At 45.3% G+C, this 19,665-nt stretch overlaps 1 protein-coding gene across 5 annotated transcripts in view; it reads right to left on the bottom strand.

Moving 5' to 3' along the window:
- Positions 1 to 3,100: 3,100 nt before the first annotated feature.
- BCAS1 (brain enriched myelin associated protein 1) overlaps positions 3,101 to 19,665 on the bottom strand; it is a 104,708-nt gene continuing 88,143 nt past the window's right edge. For 2 of the 5 annotated variants that reach the window (XM_055393876.2, XM_055393869.2), the window contains 2 exons: positions 5,647 to 5,910; positions 3,101 to 4,231 (listed from right to left, as the gene is read on the bottom strand). In XM_055393876.2, the coding sequence (XP_055249851.2) occupies positions 4,157 to 4,231; positions 5,647 to 5,910 (339 nt within the window). In that variant the 3' untranslated portion in view covers positions 3,101 to 4,156. Of the gene's footprint in view, positions 4,232 to 5,646; positions 5,911 to 14,432; positions 14,499 to 19,665 lie in introns of all 5 variants that reach the window. The other 3 variants (XM_088843615.1, XM_055393852.2, XM_055393863.2) reach the window with 3 other exon arrangements.

Genomic DNA, 19,665 nt, shown 5'->3' with positions numbered 1-19,665 from the left:
CTCCAGTGGATCTTCTCGACCCAGGGATGGAACTCAGGTCTCCTGCATTGCAGGCTGATTCTTTGCCATCTGAGCCACAAGGGAAGCCCAACTGTTAGCCTTACTTTCATAAAATTGCCCTGATTTGCTATCCAGGCACTGGCAATGGCTAGTTAAAGGGCCAGGGGGTGAAGAGGCTCCAGTGAGTGGCTTTCCAAGAGAGGGAAATGAAAGAGTTAAGCTCCTCTGAAAACCAATTTATGGCAAGGACTGGATTCTGACGGGCATTCAGGCCAGTGCTAAAGATCTGAATTACAAATTTACAGAATTTTCTGCTCTGTAAGTAATTCCTTTTCTTCCTAATGGAGCCCGTAATTTCTGGGGTTGGGGGTGGTAGCTGGTGTCACTTGATTTCCACTGATAGAATGAACAAGATCTAGACCAGAGAGGAGCTTCATTCTACTCACCGTGAGAACTGCCTTTTTATTAATAAAAGGCCAAGAAAGGGCTTGGGAGGATAGTTAAAAGCCGATAAGAATCATTTTAGATTTCTGCAAAATGCATTCCCTGCATTTGCAACTTGGGTGAGTTAATACTGGCAATCATCTTCCTTTCCTCCTCTTTCAGGTAGCGTGGTGAGCTGATTCTAGTTTGTAAGGCTTAAGAACAGTTTGGGATTCTTTGACAAAAGAAATGCTGCTTATCAGGCCTGCTCCCTTCCAGGCACTTTGAGAAGGAGCCAGCAAGGCGCAGATTCGAACCTGTTGGAGTCTCATTAAATGGGACCCCAGTGCACCCGCTTGCACACAAACAACAATGCAGCTAGACAGGCTGTGTGTGTGTGCAAATCCCTGAAGATTTGTTTAAAGGGCAGGGGGGCACAACAAAACCACAAGGACTCCGCTCTCTTTCTCACTTCCTTCCCTTTTCGGCATTTTCCTTGGGTGGCATGTGCCCCTCTCCCCAGGATGAATTCATGAGAGACCTCAGGGGCTGCTGAGAACAACCATGACTTGAATGGATCCTTTTTCGGATATCAGTGCAGATGTCGCCGTTGGCTGGAGCTGGCAAGCAGCATTTCTCTGTTGTTGCTTTTTGTTTCCCTGATGGGGGCCAGTTCAGCTCAACAGCCCAATTCTTGGAAAGGCCACGTCTTGACACAGGAGAAGACACTTCCATGCGCACCTAAAAACAAATAATAAGTTAATGAGTCTGTCGGCTTCAAAAAGGCACCTTTGCCCCTCCCCCAGGTGCTAATTTCTCTTTCTGTTTTGGGGTGTTCTTAACATTTTACTGTGGGTGGTTTTGCTATCCAAAGGGCATTCCTGGGCACTGTAGTTTAAAGAACTTCAGTCCCTCTGGGAATCTGTGTCCCCGGAGCTTTCCTGCACTCACTTGGGAGTGGCTACTCTTCTCACCCCTAATCCAACAGGAAGCATGGAAATTAGTATTTATTGCAAATGTGTCAGGAATGGGTTCTCCAATCAAAACCAAACAAACCCCACCAAACTAAAAAAACGGAATTTTAACTTGCTTTGCAGGCTACAACTGGCTTTAGAATCTCCCCAATAATTTTTAGAGTCCTCTCTGGCTTAAGTTTTCTTAAAAACAGAACAAGCAATTTCTCTCTTTTTTTGGCCAGGAGGATGGGAAACTAGTTACAGAAACCGTTGGCATGCTCTGCATTAAGATTCTCAGCAGAGAACTTCTTTTTAAAAGTTTGAAAATTTTTTTCCGGGGTGGGAGGGCTCCTTTGGCATTAGTGAGTCAGTCTCGCCCTGGAGACATTTCTCATCAGGGCAAAAAGCCCCTGTGTCCAGTGAGGTGAAACTTGCAAATAACACTGTCACCTTTCTCAACAGACTGGCATGGCCGGAGCTCAAAGGTCACACCAGGCAACCCCCGCGGTGTTTAGAGACAAAGCAGTGACCAGCTACCTGTTTGCCCTGAATCATCCCATGTGCTGTGATGGGGATGATGGAGGGAAAGTCAACCCCCACTGAGGTCTTCCCCAGAGGGTTTTTTCCCCTGATTTGGGCCAAGTTAAGCATGCAGACGTGAAGCAGCATGAGGTCATTCTCAGCTGGGTGAGTCACAAACAGTAGGAATCTCCAGGTTTGGGCAGGAGGGCTGAAGAAGCCAAACCCACCCCAAGGTAAAAGCCTCTGGTCTTTTTTTGGAAGCTGAGCCCTCAGGTGCAGCCAGTCCAAGCTGGTAGCCAGCGGGTCCTAGGAGCCAAGGGCCTCCCAAATTTGGGGGGGAAATATTTTTGTCCTGAACATATTTTCCAAAGTCCTTTTTGCCCAAGCCAAAGCTTTATTTGCCTGAGGTATCAACTTCTCAGGAGCAGGCGTTCAGTGTTATTTCTAACCACGGTGCGGTGGACTGGACACACAGTGGAGCCGTGGGTGCCCGTGGTTCTGTGTCAGTTACAGGTGTCCGTTTGCCTGTGTAAGCCTGTGAACGTGTGCATGCGTCTCTGTTCCTGTATGGAAACACATGTTCCTGAGTGTGTGTGCATCTGTGGGTATAAATACACACCTGGATGTATGTGTCACTTGTGGACACTTCGACTGACTCTTAACCTCCAGCCCAAGGGATCCCAGCTGCTCAGCTCAACTGTAGAAGTTTGCCTGGCTCAACACCGCCCAGGGTGGTCCATGACTCACCAACAAGGGGACAAAGGCCAGCCTCCTTGTCTATAGGCAGAACCAACTCTGTGGTATGAGTCCTGCTCCAGGTCTCCCTGGGAGACGGAACGAAACTCCACTCCAGCTGAGACCAGACACTGCCCCTGCCTCCCTTTCCTCTGGGAGCCGGCCTTCAGGCTAGCACGTGCACTGAGTCTCTGGGTCAGGCTCTGCTCTGTCAGTGTGGCCAGAGGCAGTGTGTATATATTACACACGTGTGTGTGTATGTGCAAATACATGTGCACACGTCTGTATGTGCACACGCCCACGTGTGAGGAAATCGAGGACGATCTGGGAGAGGAAATAAGATGCAGGGGGAGCATCGATTTTCTGACATGGAGGACAAAGGCATCTGAGATACAGAGCGCGAGGCCTGCTTTAAAAGCTGAACATTAATTAAAAGATCGTTCAGATGTCAATGCATTTTTTTATTAAATCAGAAAAAGATACAGTATACATGATATCAGTCGATCATATGGCTAGGTTTTGAACTACATTGTAATACACCATGGTCCTATTTAGTCCTCTGTACAAGTATTAAAAAAAAAACTCAGGTATTTGAATAATCTGTAAATTTTTTATTATTAACTGGGGTTATGGGAGGGTTTTATCAGAGCACATCCTGAGAACATTAGGAAATTACAGACAGACTTGAGATAAGTGTCAGACAGAACAGATGAAGCAAGCCCCTCAGCCATCTGAGAAACATTAATAATGTAAGATCGCAGACCAAATCTTTGTTAGGGATACGGGATGCGGGACGAAAACGGAGACCTTGGCGCCCCCTAGTGTTGCAAAAATAAGCTCGCAACGTCTTTTATTTGGTTTGGGTTTTTTTTTTGAAGTTGTAATCCTCGCCCTTGTCACTGAGCCTCAAAAAGCAATTGTTTTCCCGAATCATGTCAAGTCCTCTCCAGTCAGTCTTTTCCCTCTCGTCAATAACGTTCAAGGACCCTATTTGAAAAACAACTCTCATTCATTCCTTTGTCATTCCCCACACATTCCATTCCAGAAAATTGGCAACCTCCCAACCACACACAGCCCACGTTCTGCCTCCTTGAAACGTGAACTTAAACAAACGGATTTTCGCTTCTCCTCTTCAAGCCACGAGGATGAGCACGCCTTGACACAAAGCTTAATTCCTTCCAGCAGTCTTTTCCCTTCTGCAACTTACTTGCCCCTGGCCATTTTCCATAACTTAACCAGAATGCAGTCCTCTGCCCCTTCCCCACCCTGCTTGGTACCCATCTCTGGACCTGGCTAGCTAACCTGCTAAGCCATCTTTACAGTTATTTACCAGGGAAGACTGGACTAGAGACGTAAATAATACACCTCAATATACAACAGCTCAGGCTTAATTCGGAGGCAGACTTTCACTGGATGGCCATCAGATGAAAAAATATACACATGGAGAGGGTTTGGGGGGGAGATGGAGTCAGAAGGAGACATCTCGGTGGCGGAACCTGATGGTAGCCGTGAAGATTTGTTTACTTGGATTTGCCCACTGGTCCGATGGACACGGGGTCTGTTTGCACTTGAGCATCCAACATCCGCTTCGGTCCCTGGAGGAAATACAAAGAAGGTGAAGATCTGTAATATCAACAACACTCACCAGTTATTTAGCACTTTATGCCAGGTGTTGTCCTAAATAAATACGCCATATTCGTGGGTGGTCGGTAAGACAAGCAGTCTCAGGTGAGCTGCCCGAGTTCCGTGCCTGTGTATATTCCTTGCTAGCTTTGTGAAATCTTGGACAAATGACTGAACTCCCTGTGCTTCGGTTTCCTCATCTTTAGAATAAAGGTGATGACGTTTATCTCAGAGGGTTCTCCCAAGACAAAGTGAGTCCTGGCTTATGATGCACTAAGAACAGTACTTGGGCGGGGGGGCGGGGCGCCGTGTAGAAAACCGCCCACAGTTAGAGCTAATTTCATTCAACCCTCTATTCACTTTCTAACCGTACGGGCTGTTTACTTTTCTCACAAAACGTATCTCTGCAAAGTTTTCATGTAACACCAAGTAGGCTGCTTTCTCTCTGAATACAAGCAGCAGATGTAGGAGGAGGAAGGGGCCAGAATGAAGGATGTCACCAGGAGGGCAAAGGTCACATGGGGGGTGGCTGGCGGTGTAGCTTCTGGGGACGGAGGCTGGGCTGGGTGGGGCTGAGGGCAGCTATAAGCTCCTTTTCTGTAGGTGACAAGGTGGCAATGGTTCCCTGACTGGTGATGGACCTGCTGCTGGCATTGCCCTCTCAGGAGAGGGGTCAGGCAACCCCCGGGGAAAGGTGCGCAGCCTGGAAGCCCTCGGGGCTTGATTGGCTCCTTGCAAAGTGGCAGGAGAGCCCTCCCTTCTTCTCCACCACCGTTGGAGTCTTGTGACTTGGAGGAATTGAGGAAGAAGCATTTCTGTCCCAAAAGGATGTTGCCATCATTAAAGAGGTGATGAATGCAGGGAAGCCTGGCCTCAGACAAAGGGCTGGGTGACGTGAACTAGACTTAGTGTCTACCCACTGCTCACCACCTCTGCAGGCATCACGGTGCCAAAGCTCCATCAGCTCTCCAAGGCTGTCAGAGAAGTGTGCTGCCTGCCTGACTATTCTGCTGTGGCCTTCTATGGCCATGTCTGCACTGTAGCAGCAGAACAGTCCATGAAGGCTATAAGCAAGGGTCCAGCATTTTCTCGTTGAACAGTTTAATAGCTTTCCTGTTCACGCAGGAGTGGGTCAGTACTCTGCACAGCCCGCACTGCCGGCTTGAGCTGCCCACGGCCCGAAACGGAGCTCCTTTCACCCGCCCCGCGTCAGCATCTCCCTGCCCGCAGGCACCAGCCTCTCTGCCCCGGTATCCAGCAGGCGCTCAGGGTTTGTCTGCAAAGGCCCGGCCACCTGGTGGCCGGCCAGCCGGTCACCTCTGGAGGCGGGACCCACAGCCGGGGCCCAAAAGTCCCGAGAGAGAGGGGAGCCGCCCCGTCTACCCACCAGGCCCTTGAAGAAGCCCCCGAGGGACTGCCGCCGCTTCTCGGGTCTCTTCTGGGGCTTGTCCCCGTTCGGCAGCGAGTTCGCCTCCACGGCGGCCGGCTCCACGCCCGGGGCCGGCTCTTTGGCTTCCTGCTTGTTGGCCTTCTGCTTGGTGGTCTCTGCGGCTGCCTTCTTGTCCTTGGACGGGCCCTCTTTGCCCTTCTGGCCCGCAGCTGCCGCTTCCGGCTGTGGCGGAGCGACCACCTTCTCCGTGGGGTCCGAGGTCTAGAGCAAGTTCAAACAAAGTGCATTTTTAGTGAGGAGCAGGTGAATGAATAGGTTAGATGTTCAAAGGTTGGATAGGGTCTGTGCTTGTGAGTCCTGGGGGAGATGGAAAAAAATAAGAAAAGATGTGTAAATACTTTTCATGGTGTGAGGTCACAATGGGGACATTTGTTTACCAATCTGATCATTCATCCATTGATGACTGCTTCCCTGGCAAGCATTTTTTACTCCTTCTTCTAGAACTGGAAGCTGGGTTTTCCTTGGAGAACCACTCTTCTCTCTGGTTTATTCCCTGCGGTTTTCACACGCTAAGTTCACCCTTGGACAAGGACACGTGACCCAGACTTGGCCAACCAGAGCATTGTGTTTGATTGGGCTGCTGGGATTGGTTCAGGCTGGCAAACACAGCTAAACCTGAGCTGATCTCAAAGCTTTGCTAACACAACCAAGAGAGAGGTCTGTTCCCTTTCCTTTGAGCTGGGAGCTGTGAAGATAAAAGCCTGGGGCTTCAAGAACCATCACCATTTCTAGGAAACAATCTGCTTGAAAAAGAGACCCAGGGACACAGAGGAAAAGCGGAGATGAGAGCTGAAGAGAGAGAAAGGGAGAAAGACCCCATGTATCGCTGCCATCGGATATGCCCCTGGATCCAGCTGTTCCTGAAGCCCCCTTTTCACAAGCCGGCTGTGAGAGGGTCTCTCCCACTTGTGCCTCCTGTGACGTTTCTTGGGTGCGCCTCCTGTTCTCTGCATGATTATCTCCCTCAATCTCTGGAGTGACATTGCCATTTCATAAAACAGCAGTAAAAGAAGGTAATTTTTTTTTTTTATGATTAATTCTTTTTATTTATTTGTCCCTAAATGTATGTAGGGACATACATTCAAATAAAAATTCAAAAATTAAGGAATTTTTATTTACATGACTCACATACTCTGTCTCCTTCTTTCTTTCAATATATGTAGATTTTAAGTTAGACAACTACAGTCATCTAAAATGGTGATTTTTTTGTGTGTGAAGAGACGTATAAAATTTCTGATATGATATAAAAGTATACGGGTTTTTTTTCCTAATTTTTTTTTCTACAGTTCATAACTTTTATAAATAAAATAAATTAAATGTACAGTGAATAAGTTCTCTGAAATATTTCAATATTTCTGCAGGTTTAGTAACATCATAAAATACATTTCAACTAAAATTCACAAATCTAAAAACCTGTTAGGCATTTTTAGGCGTTTTAAGTTGGAAATGAAGACCAATGTTACATCGTAATATGCCAATTACAAATAGTACTTCAAATAGCATATACTACAGTTTGTCCCAAACTTTAAAAACTATTCATGAACTCAACACTGAACTATTGATGGCTATGAGAATTGTTTCCTAGCCTTTTTGAAAATTTCAACCCATTTACGTTTAAGGTAATTATTGATAAGTAGCCATTTTCTTTATTGCTTTGGGTTCAAGTTTATACACTCTTTCTGTGTTTCCTGTCTATAGAAGATCCTTTAGCATTTGTTGGAGAGCTGGTTTGGTGATGCTGAATTCCCTCAGCTTTTGCTTGTCTGTAAAGCTTTTGATTTCTCCTTCATATTTGAATGAGATCCTTGCTGGGTATAGTAATCTGGGCTGTAGGGTATTTTCTTTCATCGCTTTAAGTATGTCTTGCCACTCCCTTCTGGCCTGAAGAGTTTCTGTTGAAAGATCAGCTGTTATCCTTATGGGAATCCCCTTATGTGTTATTTGCTGCTTTTCCCTTGCTGCTTTTAATATTTGTTCTTTGTGTTTGATCTTTGTTAATTTGATTAATATGTGTCTTGGAGTATTTCGCCTTGGGTTTATCCTGTTGGGGACTCTCTGGGTTTCTTGGACTTGGGTGATTATTTCTTTCCCTATTTTAGGGAAGTTTTCAACTATTATCTCCTCAAGTATTCTCTCATGGTCTTTCTTTTTGTCTTCTTCTTCTGGGACTCCTATGATTCGAATGTTGGAGCGTTTAACATTGTCCCAGAGGTCGCTAATATTGTCCTCATTTCTTTTAATTCGTTTTTCTTTTTTCCTCTCTGTTTCATTTATTTCTACAATTCTATCTTCTAGTTCGCTTATCCTGTCTTCTGCCTCTGTTATTCTACTGTTTGTTCCCTCCAGAGTGTTTCTGATCTCATCTATTGCATTATTCATTGTATATTGACTCTTTTTTATTTCTTCTAAGTCCTTATTAAATCTTTCTTCCATCTTCTCAATCCTTTTCTCCAGGTTATTTATCTGTAACTCCATTTTGCTTTCAAGATTTTGAATCATTTTCACCATCAAAATTTGAAATTCTTTATCAGGTAACCCCCTATATCTTCTTCTTTTGTTTGTGTTGGTGGGCAATTATCTTGTTCCTTTACTTGCTGGGTATTTCTCTGCCTCTTCATCTTGCTTATATTGCTTTGCTTGGGGTGGCCTTTCCCTCTTCTTGCAGTTTGTGGAGTTCTCTTTATTATGTAGTTTCTTCGCTGTGTGTGGGGTTGGACGGGTGACTTGCCTGGGTTCCCTGGTTAGGGAAGCATGTGTCGGTGTTCTGGTGGGTGGAGCTGGATTTCTTCTCTCTCCTTTAGAAGACAATGGGCTGCTTTTCTGGGAGCCTGATGACCTCTGCCAGTAGTCAGAAGTTGTTTTGTGGACTTTACTCCGTGTTCAAATGTTCTTTTGATGAATTTGTCGGGGAGAGAGTGGTCTTGCCGTCTTATCCCTCCGCCATCTTGTTCCTTCCTCCCCAGAACACTGGATTCTTATATTCCACTTGGTCGTGGAGTATCTCTTCCCAGCTGCTCCAGCAAGGTGCAGCCGCTGTACCTTACCTTGCACGAGGGGTATCTCCTCAAGGCTGCCCCTCCTGCTTTGAATGTGGATCAGCTCCTCTCGGCCCTCCGGTGCCCAAGCAGCCACCGCCTCCTGGACATGGTACAGCTCCTCTCGGCCACCGCCCTAACCCTGGGCGCGGGGTAGCTCCTCTCAGCCACGATTCTGCACGTGGTCGGTTGCGCCGGAGCCGGGCGTCTCTCGCGTCTGGTAATTGTTTTATTTGTTGTTTTGAATGGACATCTTTTCATGGTAAAGTGCAATGTTCACAATCCTACTTGGTTCCTATGGTTTGGAGGAATGACGCTGTAAAATCCAAAATTCTAGGTAAACTACAGATGACCAAAAATCTGTTAGGAGGTCAAAGCCTTTTTCCCATAGTTTACTTGAACTGAAATGACACTGGGGGCCATACAGATAAAATAAAAACATGAAAGAGGCTAAGGGTTAGGATAATCAAGTGGTGACCTTATCTCCCCACTTCTAAAAGGCTGACTTTATTTTTGGGGGGCTACAAAATCACTGCAGATGGTGATTGCAGCCATGAAATTAAAAGGTGCCTACTCCTTGGAAGGAAAGTTATGACCAACCTAGACAGCATATTAAAAAGCAGAGACATTACTTTGCCAACAAAGGTCTGTCTAGTCAAGGCTATGGTTTTTCCAGTGGTCATGTACGGATGTGAGAGTTGGACTGTGAAGAAAGCTGAGCGCCGAAGAATTGATGCTTTTGAACTGTGGTGTTGGAGAAGACTCTTGAGAGTCCGTTGGACTGCAAGGAGATCCAACCAGTCCATTCTAAAGGAGATCAGTCCTGGGTGTTCATTGGAAGGACTGATGTTGAAGCTGAAGTTCCAGGACTTTGGCCACCTGATGCAAAGAACTGACTCATTTGAAAAGACCCTGATGCTGGGAAGGATTGAGGGCAGGAGGAGAAGGGGACGACAGAGGATGAGATGGTTGGATGGCATCACCAACTCAATGGACGTGAGTTTGAGCAAGCTCCGGGAGTTGGTGATGGACAGGGAGGCCTGGCATGCTGTGGCTCATGGGGTCGCAAAGAGTCGGACACAACTGAGTGACTGAACTGAACTGAACTGAAAAGCAACCTAAGGCCAAAGAAATATTTCTCTAGTGTAAGAAAAACAGTTCAAGCAATGCTGGCCTAGATGTTGGGGAGACAGATCAGAGTAGCGGGGACTGTGGTGAGCTGAATGTCACATGCCTTGTTTAAAAGGGCAACAGCTGCTCAGATCCACCAAAGATATGATTAGATTATAGCCCGGCACTGTCAGATCTTCTATTGTTTTTCAATGGAAACTTGAAATCAAATTATGGTAAATGAAAAATATGTTCGTTTAAAAATACTGACAGCAGAAGCTTTAAAGCCCTGTTGACAGCAAACAACCACAACGCAATTATTCCTGCAGCTACATTTGGCCCACTGGATACACACGCACAACTTATGATTCATAAAACTTACGTCACAGAGTTCTACGGCAAAGTGGCAGTTTTGATTCAGAAGGCAGAGAGTAATCATTTCACATCAGTGGATCAAACACACCTCTTAGACATGAGCAAGAAGACAGAGAAAAATTGCCCGGTCCTGAAAACTTCCCCAGACTGCAGCCCCCTGGAGGAAGGGATTCCTTCGAGCAAAGCCTCAGGCATCCAGGGCTCCCCAAGAAGCTGCTGTACAAGCACACCTCCTGAGTGTTTTTGTCGGATCCCAGCTGCTTAAGTTGTGGCAGACGCTAAGATGTCAAGTGTAACAGGCACCCAGCGCAGACACCCGCCTTAGAAGGAGACAGACGCCCCCAGCACGCCGTTCTGCAGAAAGGCAGAAACCAGCAGCCCTGCCACCGCCGTTCCCACACCCCGTTAACTGGCTTTGCCCCGCAGAGGATTTGAAGACACAGCGAGAACTGACAGCTCAGTGTCTAGAGTCAAGAGAACACGGCATGGCTCTGCTTTCACCACATCCTTGCTGTGTGACCGGGAATAAATGGGTGTGACCTCTCAGCTTCCTCTTCTGGATGGGCGTAGCCATACAACAACAAAATCGTACCTCGCGGCACTGCGAGGGCTACAAGAGTTGGTGATGGAAGCCCACGGAGGACACCGTGTCTGGATGCCAAACACAAAACGGGCAACCGTCTGGGTCTGTCTGGGAGTGAGGGCGTTCCAGGACCTGGAACTGAACAGCTTTAAAACCAGGAAGTGTGCTTGGTCGTGTCCAACTCTGCGACCGCATGGACTGTGGCCCGCCAGGCTCCTCCGTCTGTGCGATTCTCCAGGCAAGGATACTGGAGTGGGTTGCCATTTCCTCCTCCAGGGGATCTTCCCGACCCAGGGATCGAACCCGCGTCTCTTGTGTCTCCTGCATTGCAGGCGGATTCTTTACCGCTGAGCCAGCTGGGAAGCCCCCAAACCAGGGAAGTCCTGGGTGAACTGGTTGTCCTGGGACGAACTGGTCCTCTTAGAGTAACACTCAGTGGTGGCTCTGAGGGACGCTGGGTCCCAATGCCGGGTACAGAGGAGGCACTCAGGAAATATTTTCTGGGTCGGGTGCCCCTGTGCCTCACCGGCCTCGTCCTGGCCCTGTTTATTCTGCGACAGCCACCAGGGGCTTTTCTCCCTTGAACAAGCCGACTCTGAAAGCAGAGCCTCCTCCTGGCTGCGCTGATGCTCGGGGTGTCTCAGGGCTTCAGGGGCCGCGTCTCTCCCATCAGGTCTCAGTTCAGCTGTGCTCCTTGGAGACGCAGCCCCAGCTGAGATAGTATGAGGAAGCCTGACCCCCTCCTTGGGGAACACTGCTGAGTTTTCTTTATATTTGGGATTTCTTTGCTCATGTGGAAGTGTTCTGACTCCCTCTGATGGAAGGGAAGCTCTAGAGGCTTCTGTGTTTCTTCCATTGCTTTATATTCAGCACCTCGCCTGACACATAGTCTGGAATGAATAGCCAGCAACTGGCCTTCCCAATGTTTCCAAAATATTTCCCTTAGCTCATCACTCAGGTGTGAAGTGGGGAGTCCCCACAAACAGCTCTCCTTTGACACTGATATTTTTTAAAGAAGGGAGCTTTCAGTGGGTCATATCTATTTACCACATGGTTATGCCATCCCTATTAGCTTCATTAAAAAAAAAATAGCTTAGAAGCTAAATTCTGGAAGCAGCACATGGCTGAATCCTTTCCTTCAAAATGAGCTAAGAATCCGAACAGTGTATGATTACTTTGTCATGAAATGCAGAAGATTTAGAATCTTTGCTTGGGGTTTGACCCTATAGATTCTGAGAATTTATAACAAAAATTATTCACATCTGAGTCATCTGAGTGTGTCTCCTCCTAGAACCCAGGGACGTTGGCAGGAAGCTGGAGGACAAGATCATCAGAAGGTCCCATTTGATTCAGACACTGGAAGCCAACCCAGGCTGTGCTTTCTGTTTGTGGAAGCATCTGTCAAGGCTTTTCTAACTCAGGGAAAATCTGAAAGGAGCAGAGAATGTCTACCCCTCCCTAAAATTAAACTAAGCATTTGTCATCTCCCAATACTACACACAAATCTTCTCATGTCTGTATCCAAGACCCTGGAAAACAGAATTCTCAAAACATTCCTAGATGAGTGTAAACAGAATGACATTTCCAGCTCATTCAGATTTCCAATGACTACAGTCAGATTTTAGAATCAAAATGATGGGCATAACTGATTCACTGTCAGATTCCAGACAAAATGTACAAACATATTTAAATATTCCATAGTGAATAACAGAAGTTTATCATGTTTCCAAGACAGTAACATTTGGGATTTTTAGTTCCAAAGGGGTCTAGAATATAGGTTTGGAGGAGGGGTGGGTATAGTAGTCAGGTAAAAATGAAAGATAAAAACAATCTGATGCTGTAAAAGGCAATAAAGTCCATGTTGAAATGTGGAAGAGAAACCAACTATTATAGAAGTAGAAACAATAAATTATTTAGTAATTGTAGAACGTGTGTGTGTTTGTGATATGAACAACATCACAGGGTAGTAATGTATCGTCAGAAGCCATAATAGTCGTGAAACAGCAGCAAGATCTATGACTTTGTAAGCTGAAGCCCCAACCCCAGTCTGAAAGTGGGTGGAGTAAGGAAGGACTGGCCTGGCCAAACTTTTGTTCATGTTTTTCTATAATTTTCTGTTCATTCGTTTCTGTAATATCTTACAGGAAAACCTGAATGAACTTTTTGGCCAGCCCAATAAGTAAGGCTGAGGTCATAAGAATGGGGCCCCGATTCAACAGGATCAGTGTCTTTGTAGGAAGGGACATAAGTGCTCATTCTCTCTCCTGTCTATGGTATTCCGTTATGGCCGTTCATGCTATTAAACAGCAACTAAAATTCATCGACTCCTCTCCACCAGGAATGTTCTAAGTGCTTCACACGTATCAGTTCAGTTCAGTTGTGTCCGACTCTCCACGACCCCATGAATCACAGCACACCAGGCCTCCCTGTCCATCACCAACTCCCGGAGTTCACTCAAACTCATGTCCATCGAGTCGGTGATGCCATCCAGCCATCTCATTCTCTGTCGTCCCCTTCTCCTCCTGCCCCCAACCCCTCCCAGCATCATAGATTCATCTAAATATGACAGCCCTATAAAGCAGTATGTTTCCTAGCCCCATTATACAGATGAGGAAACTGAGGCCTGGAGGGATTGGTAATTTGCCTTTAGTCCCACAACCAAAAAATAGCTGAGCCAGGATTCAAACCCAGGCAGTTTGAAGCCTGCAGCCCTTACTCTTAACAATGTCTCCGTATTGCCAAAATTAGAAGAAGAATATTGATGACTTTTTTTGGAGGTATATTTCTAAGTTAAGAAAGAGTACAGATTATAAAATAGGATGTTGAGCATGAAATGATTCCCATTGCGGGGAAAAGGATATATATAGTTATACAAACATAGCTGTTTCTTTAGGATAGAGAAAATGATAGAAACAGCCCACAGGACCCCTTTTACTCATCTATTCCAGAAATAGCAGCTACTATGTACCAGGCACCATGTAGTGTGATTAAAAAAAAAAAAAATAGAACAGGCCCCTGGTCCTGTCCTCGCTCCCCAAGGGCTCCAGACAGGGGTGGGAAGGGGAGGGGGAGACAGATGACTCGGGAACACGTGACTCCTTCAATGTGTGACGAATGCCATGAAGTAAAGCGCAAGGTGCAGAGACGACCGGGGGAGGGGCAGGTGTCTGAGGAGGTGACGTTTAAGCCAAGATGTGAAGAAGGAGGAGGGGTTATCTGTGTGTAGACAGGGAAGAGCGTGTGGGAGACCCTACAATAAGAAACAGCTGAGGAAAGCCAGCTTGTCTGTGAAAGTATCTGGAGTAAAGAATTAAGGCTAATTAATGTCATAAAGATGGGGCCCTCAACTAATAGGATTAGTGTCTTTGTAAGAAGAGAAATCAAAACACTCATTTTCTCTCCTCTCTCTGGTACCATGTGGTAGCTCATGCTGATAAACACAGTAATAAACATTTATTGCGCCTTCAAAGTCCAAGGCGGTGCCTGGTATACAGTAGGTGCCCGACCCAGAGATATCAGATGTGTTGGCTGTGGCTGAGAACTGACTGGACATGAGCCTCGAAAGAAGCAAGAACATAGCAGCCAAACCCACCACCGCACCGAGCTTACAGATCACTTACTTGGTAGCTGGAGTCTTTCCCATTTACTTCTTCAGAGTGGGTGATCCCTCCATTCCCTTTCACTGACTAAAATAACAAACAGACAATGGCCTTTCAGCAACCACAAGAACAGCAACGGGGAAAATGCGAGGGAAGTTCTGAAATGGATGACCTCAGTCATTCACTGCTGAGGTGCAAGGTCAAGATAAATGGAAGACCAGTGAGAAACGCATTACTCATGAGACATAATTTCCATGTAGTCTGTAACCAGACTCTGGTTAAATTCAAGTGCTGGCCTCCAAAAACAACAATAAAGGTCTTAAATCCTGAGATTATGTTATTCTGGGGTAAATAAGTGGTGATGAAAATACTGATGTTGGAACCAGAACATCAGGGAACACACAGAACATATGAATAAACAAATGAGTTAAACCGTTGGTAACATTTAAGTGGTGGGTGTTTGGTTGTAGTCCTTTTTGCCCCTTGTAGAGAGATGGGTTATGCTGAACATTCTCTTTTTCAATGCTTAGCACCCCCGCCATGGCCAGTGGCACCAGGGTCGTGCTGAACGGGGTTGAAGTCACAGCTTTGGTTCCTTCAGTTCAGTTCAGTTCAGTCGCTCAGTCGTGTCCGACTCTCTGCGACCCCATGAATCACAGCACGCCAGGCCTCCCTGTCCATCACCAACTCCTGGAGTTCACTCAAACTCATGTCCACAGAGTCGGTGATGCCATCCAGCCATCTCATTCTCTGTCGTCCCCTTCTCCTCCTGCCCCCAATCCCTCCCAGCATTTGGTTCCTTACCGACAATCTAAACTAGAGGTTCTCCCAGTGTGATACTGGCGCCAGCCGCTTCAGCGTCTCCTGAGAGCTGTCCAGACCAAAGGCAAATGAGGATTTGTTCCCTATGCACAGGTTAGACCCGTTCAGGTGGAAGCTGGCTCTCTTCTCCCTCTAGGTTTCCTGCATTGTTCTACAAGGCCCATCTTCTTGAGAACAGTTAGCAGGGAAAAGGGTTCTTGGTTATTATTTTGCCCCCTACAACCAGCTCCTTCAGGTCTCACCTAAAAGTTTGACCACTTTGGGGTTCCTGGGGCCCCTAGAATTCGGGCTGTGTTGTCACTGACCCTCCTACTCACACATGCTCTACAGTGTCCTTTAGAACACAGGGCCCTGCCCTCCTGAGCTGGCCGTTAGGGAATGCTGAAAGGCAGAAACCAACCAAAGTGATTTTTTAAGGAAAATCTGAATGGACATTAGGAGGCATGTTACATCCTCCTAGGACAGAGATTTTTAACTTCCCTAAATGTAATTGTTTCAATTTGCTAGTGCTGGGTGCCTGCCACTTTAAGATTGAGATCTGCCTTCTTCTCCCTTGTTTGCTCCTTGCCTCTGGTGCTGGTTGGGGTTGCCGGGAGGGGCCTAGGATTGAATCTGCGGGTTCCCTGGGCAGTAGTGGCTCCAGGCTGCCATCCTGGACACAGACCCTCGCAATGCCAGGGAAATCACCGCGAAGGAGTTCAAAGTCTTTACAAAAAAGTAAAGGAGACTGCCTTGAGCTTTTTTATGATTGTTCTCTGCTGTTCATTTTGAGGCGTAGTTTAGTCGCTCAGTCGTGTCGGACCCTTGTGACCCCATGGACTATGTACCCTCCAGGCCCCTCTGTCCATGGGATTTCCCAGGCAAGAATACTGGAATGGGTTGCCACTTCCTTCTCCAGAGGGTCTTCCCAATCCAGGGATCAATCCCGGGTCTCCTTTATCGACTGAGCTGCCAAGCTGCGTTTATGAAAAGGTAACTGTATGGTGAGTTTAGACAAAGACTCTTAGGTCTGCCTGCTGTCTCTGCAGGCACTGACAGGCACTCCCTGCTCCCTCCCGCCCTTCCCCCCTCTCTCTCTGGTATTCTTTCCACCCCTTCTCCTTCCTCTCTGCAGAGCCCTCTTTCAGTGAGAAATTAAAATAGTTCCTGTTGGGCTTTGTACTCAAAGGACCATAACCACAGCAGCTTATTTTCCCCCCCAGCTGTCAAAAATAACAGACTTGGTGTTTAAAGAGATGAAAAAATCCTTTCAGAGACTGTTTAGTACTTTAAAGAACAGTCTGAAGACTATTAAGTAATTTTGGAGATTTCCCAGTGTGATATTATTGAGGAACCTTCTTACAGAGTTTATTTTTATTCATGGGAATCAAAGATGAAGCATCTCAGGGCTTGGATTCACAACCAAGCCTTGCATGTTAATAAAATCACTTTTTAAATGTCTTTCATTGTCCCATGCATGACTATAGCTTCATTCTCTGAAGAATGTTTGAAGCATCTCCGATATTTATCACTTATTCAAAATCCTAGTGGAATGTTTGGTGGTCAGTTCCCATCTCTTTGAAAGGAATGCAAATGTATTTTGATAGAGATCTACTTCAACTGAAGCTGATATTTAAAAGAAGAATTGGGATGACATTTTATTTTAGCGAGTACAATAGCCTGATGGTTTACTAAATCAGCCTCATTACAACAGATTCAAGGAACTGGACCTTCTAGAAAGCTCCAGGATAAACAAAGGTTTTGAGTCCAACCTTTGTGTTTTACCAAGAGGCTCACTTGGGATGGAATTCAGACAAAATGACACAGCCAATGTAAATCTCATTTTAGTGGCAAGTACATTCAGAAAACTCAGGTCTGAGTTTTATGACAGTCACGGGTTAACTCTCCTGTCTTCTGCTTTGTCGCATTTTCAGGTAAACCCAACACATAAAAATGACGTTTCCACAGAGAACATTAATAAGAAAATCAGAAAAGTGGAACTTAAGCTGTTCTATCTGCTTTTAAAGAAAACAGCTCCCGGAAGCACAGGAAGCATCAACTTGAGGGTACCAGGGTGAGCTGTGGAAGCGACAGAAAGCCCAAGTGTGAGTTCTGCCTCTGCCGGCCACAACTCTGTGACCACGGGCAGGTCATTTAAACAGTCTTCAATACCCCCATCTGCACAGTGGGGCAGTAAGAGGGTTTGTGGGCAGGGTTTTTGTGTTATAAATGAGTTAATGCATGCACTGTGCTTGGCACAGGACTGGCCACATAATTTGCATGCAATAAACAAACGGTAGCTATTATTATTACTATTAATAGCTGAGACCCGCCCAGTGACTACAGGATCCCCTTCCAGGGTAGGAATGAATGCCAAGTCTCTGGTGAAGACAGGAATTGCCCAAAACAAATGCTACTTTAAAAAGCCTTTCCTTAAAGAACAACTTTGTATTCATATTTTAATACTCAGGGAGGAATCCAAGATCAAAAACTTTGGCTAAAAGACTCGTATGTTTTGTTTTAGAGTTATCCTTACGAACAAGTCTTTTTTTCCATGAGATAGTCCTTGGCAGCAGGTTTTCTTAGTCAGTTCAGTTCAGTCGCTCAGTCGTGTCCCACTCTTTGCGACCCCATGAATCACAGCACGCCAGGCCTCCCTGTCCATCACCAACTCCCGGAGTTCACTCAAACTCATGTCCATTGAGTCGGTGATGCCATCCAGCCATCTCATTCTCGATTGATGCAATTAACAAAACCCCTCTGATTTCATGGCTGTCTCATTTGGGCATTTAATTTTCCCAGTATTAAAGTTTAAGAGTCTTTCTTATCTAAGCCTGAGACGGTTATTCCAGCAAAGAGTCTCTACAAAATCAGTGGTCTAAAGAAAGAGGAGGAGGAGGATTAAAGGAAACACTGTGACGACAGTTTGCAGGAGGAAGCACTTTTCAGGTGTTCAGTTCAGTTCAGTTCAGTTCAGTTGCTCAGTCAGGTGTAAGGTGTCATGAATATTGACAAAGTGAAATCTATGTCTTTACACTTCCATCCACCACCTTTCTGGTTTCATCTGCCCACCTGGTTTGTGGGTACCTGAATAAAGTTCTCTACCCACTCACTTTATAAAAATACACGAGTGCTTCAAACAGCCAATTTCTGACACACCGCTGAATTAATACACATAAGAATCGCTTTCTATTTAGGGTTTGACAGATGTCTTAGCTATTCCTCGCAATTATTTCGAAAGTCTGTAGGAGTCCATAGGAATTTTGTAAAGTGCTACATCTGCATGTGTCCAATGTGATGTCAGGACTTACATGACTCTCTTTTCTTTTCCTTGAAGTATAACTATTTGAAAAATGATTTTTATGGAAATCATTTCTGGGAAAAAAGATCTCTTTAGAAATCAACTGGGCAATGCATTTATTAAAAAAAAATTCAACCAAGAGGTACTTGGCCATGATATAATAAAATACGCTATCTGAAAGAAATTTAAGGGAAGGGAAGACTAGAAAGTAGAAAATCAATAGTCAGATAATTCAAACCCTGATTACAAAACGAGGGTGATGTATTTGCAATTGAGTTTTCTCTTCTATTAAAGTTATTTTTAAACATTTATTTATTTTTAATTAAAGGATGATTAAATTAAATTTATAATATTGGCTCATTACTAAATATAAATATACGGTTTTACAATATACAATATTTAATTGTATTGTAAAACTTTACAATATTGTATATTTTATAATACTGGCTCATTACTAAAGTCAATGAATATTAAAAACTCTATTCTGCTAAAAATATCTGAAGTCAGTTTAAAATATTTACTTATTCAATTATAATGCTTAGGCACATACTCAAAAAAATAAGAAAAATCCCATAGTGATAGGCCAGATGCTGTCTATCTTCAAGCCCTTAGAGAAGATTTTTATTTCTCCTACAAAAATCCAAAGACTTTTGTTTGAAAGCCATGAAATGTTAACTGGAAGTGTTTCCTGAAACTAACTGCTGAAGCCATCTCGAAGGAGTGCAGTCCATGGGGACATTAACACCTGTGCAGAAACAGGTTATAAGGAAGTCCGTGCAGCTTGGTGAAGCCGCCGAGACTGTGAGTGGAAGACACGCGGTGCGTGCTCACTGAATGTGGCGCAGACTCCAAAACAGGTCTGTTTTCTTTGCCAGGCTTTGTCCTCCATGGGGGCGGGGACCACACCTGTTTGGGCTCATTGTTGCTTCTCTGTCGCCTGCAATACAGTGGGAGCTTAACGATATTTGTTGAGTAAGTGAATAAATGAAATGCAGAAACTTGGAAACAGACAAACGTCCATCAATAGAGCAAAGGTTCATCAGAACATGCTAATGTAATGATAATTTAGTATATTTCTATATGTATATTTATATGTAATAACATATAATAATTCAGTATATTTATATACATTCAGTATAATCATGATAATTC

This window comes from Moschus berezovskii, chromosome 15 (genome assembly GCF_049115385.1).
Source record: "Moschus berezovskii isolate FMDL1 chromosome 15, NW_MosBer_1.0, whole genome shotgun sequence".
Lineage (NCBI taxonomy): Eukaryota > Metazoa > Chordata > Mammalia > Artiodactyla > Moschidae > Moschus > Moschus berezovskii.
This window is presented reverse-complemented; position numbering and strand designations above follow the sequence as displayed.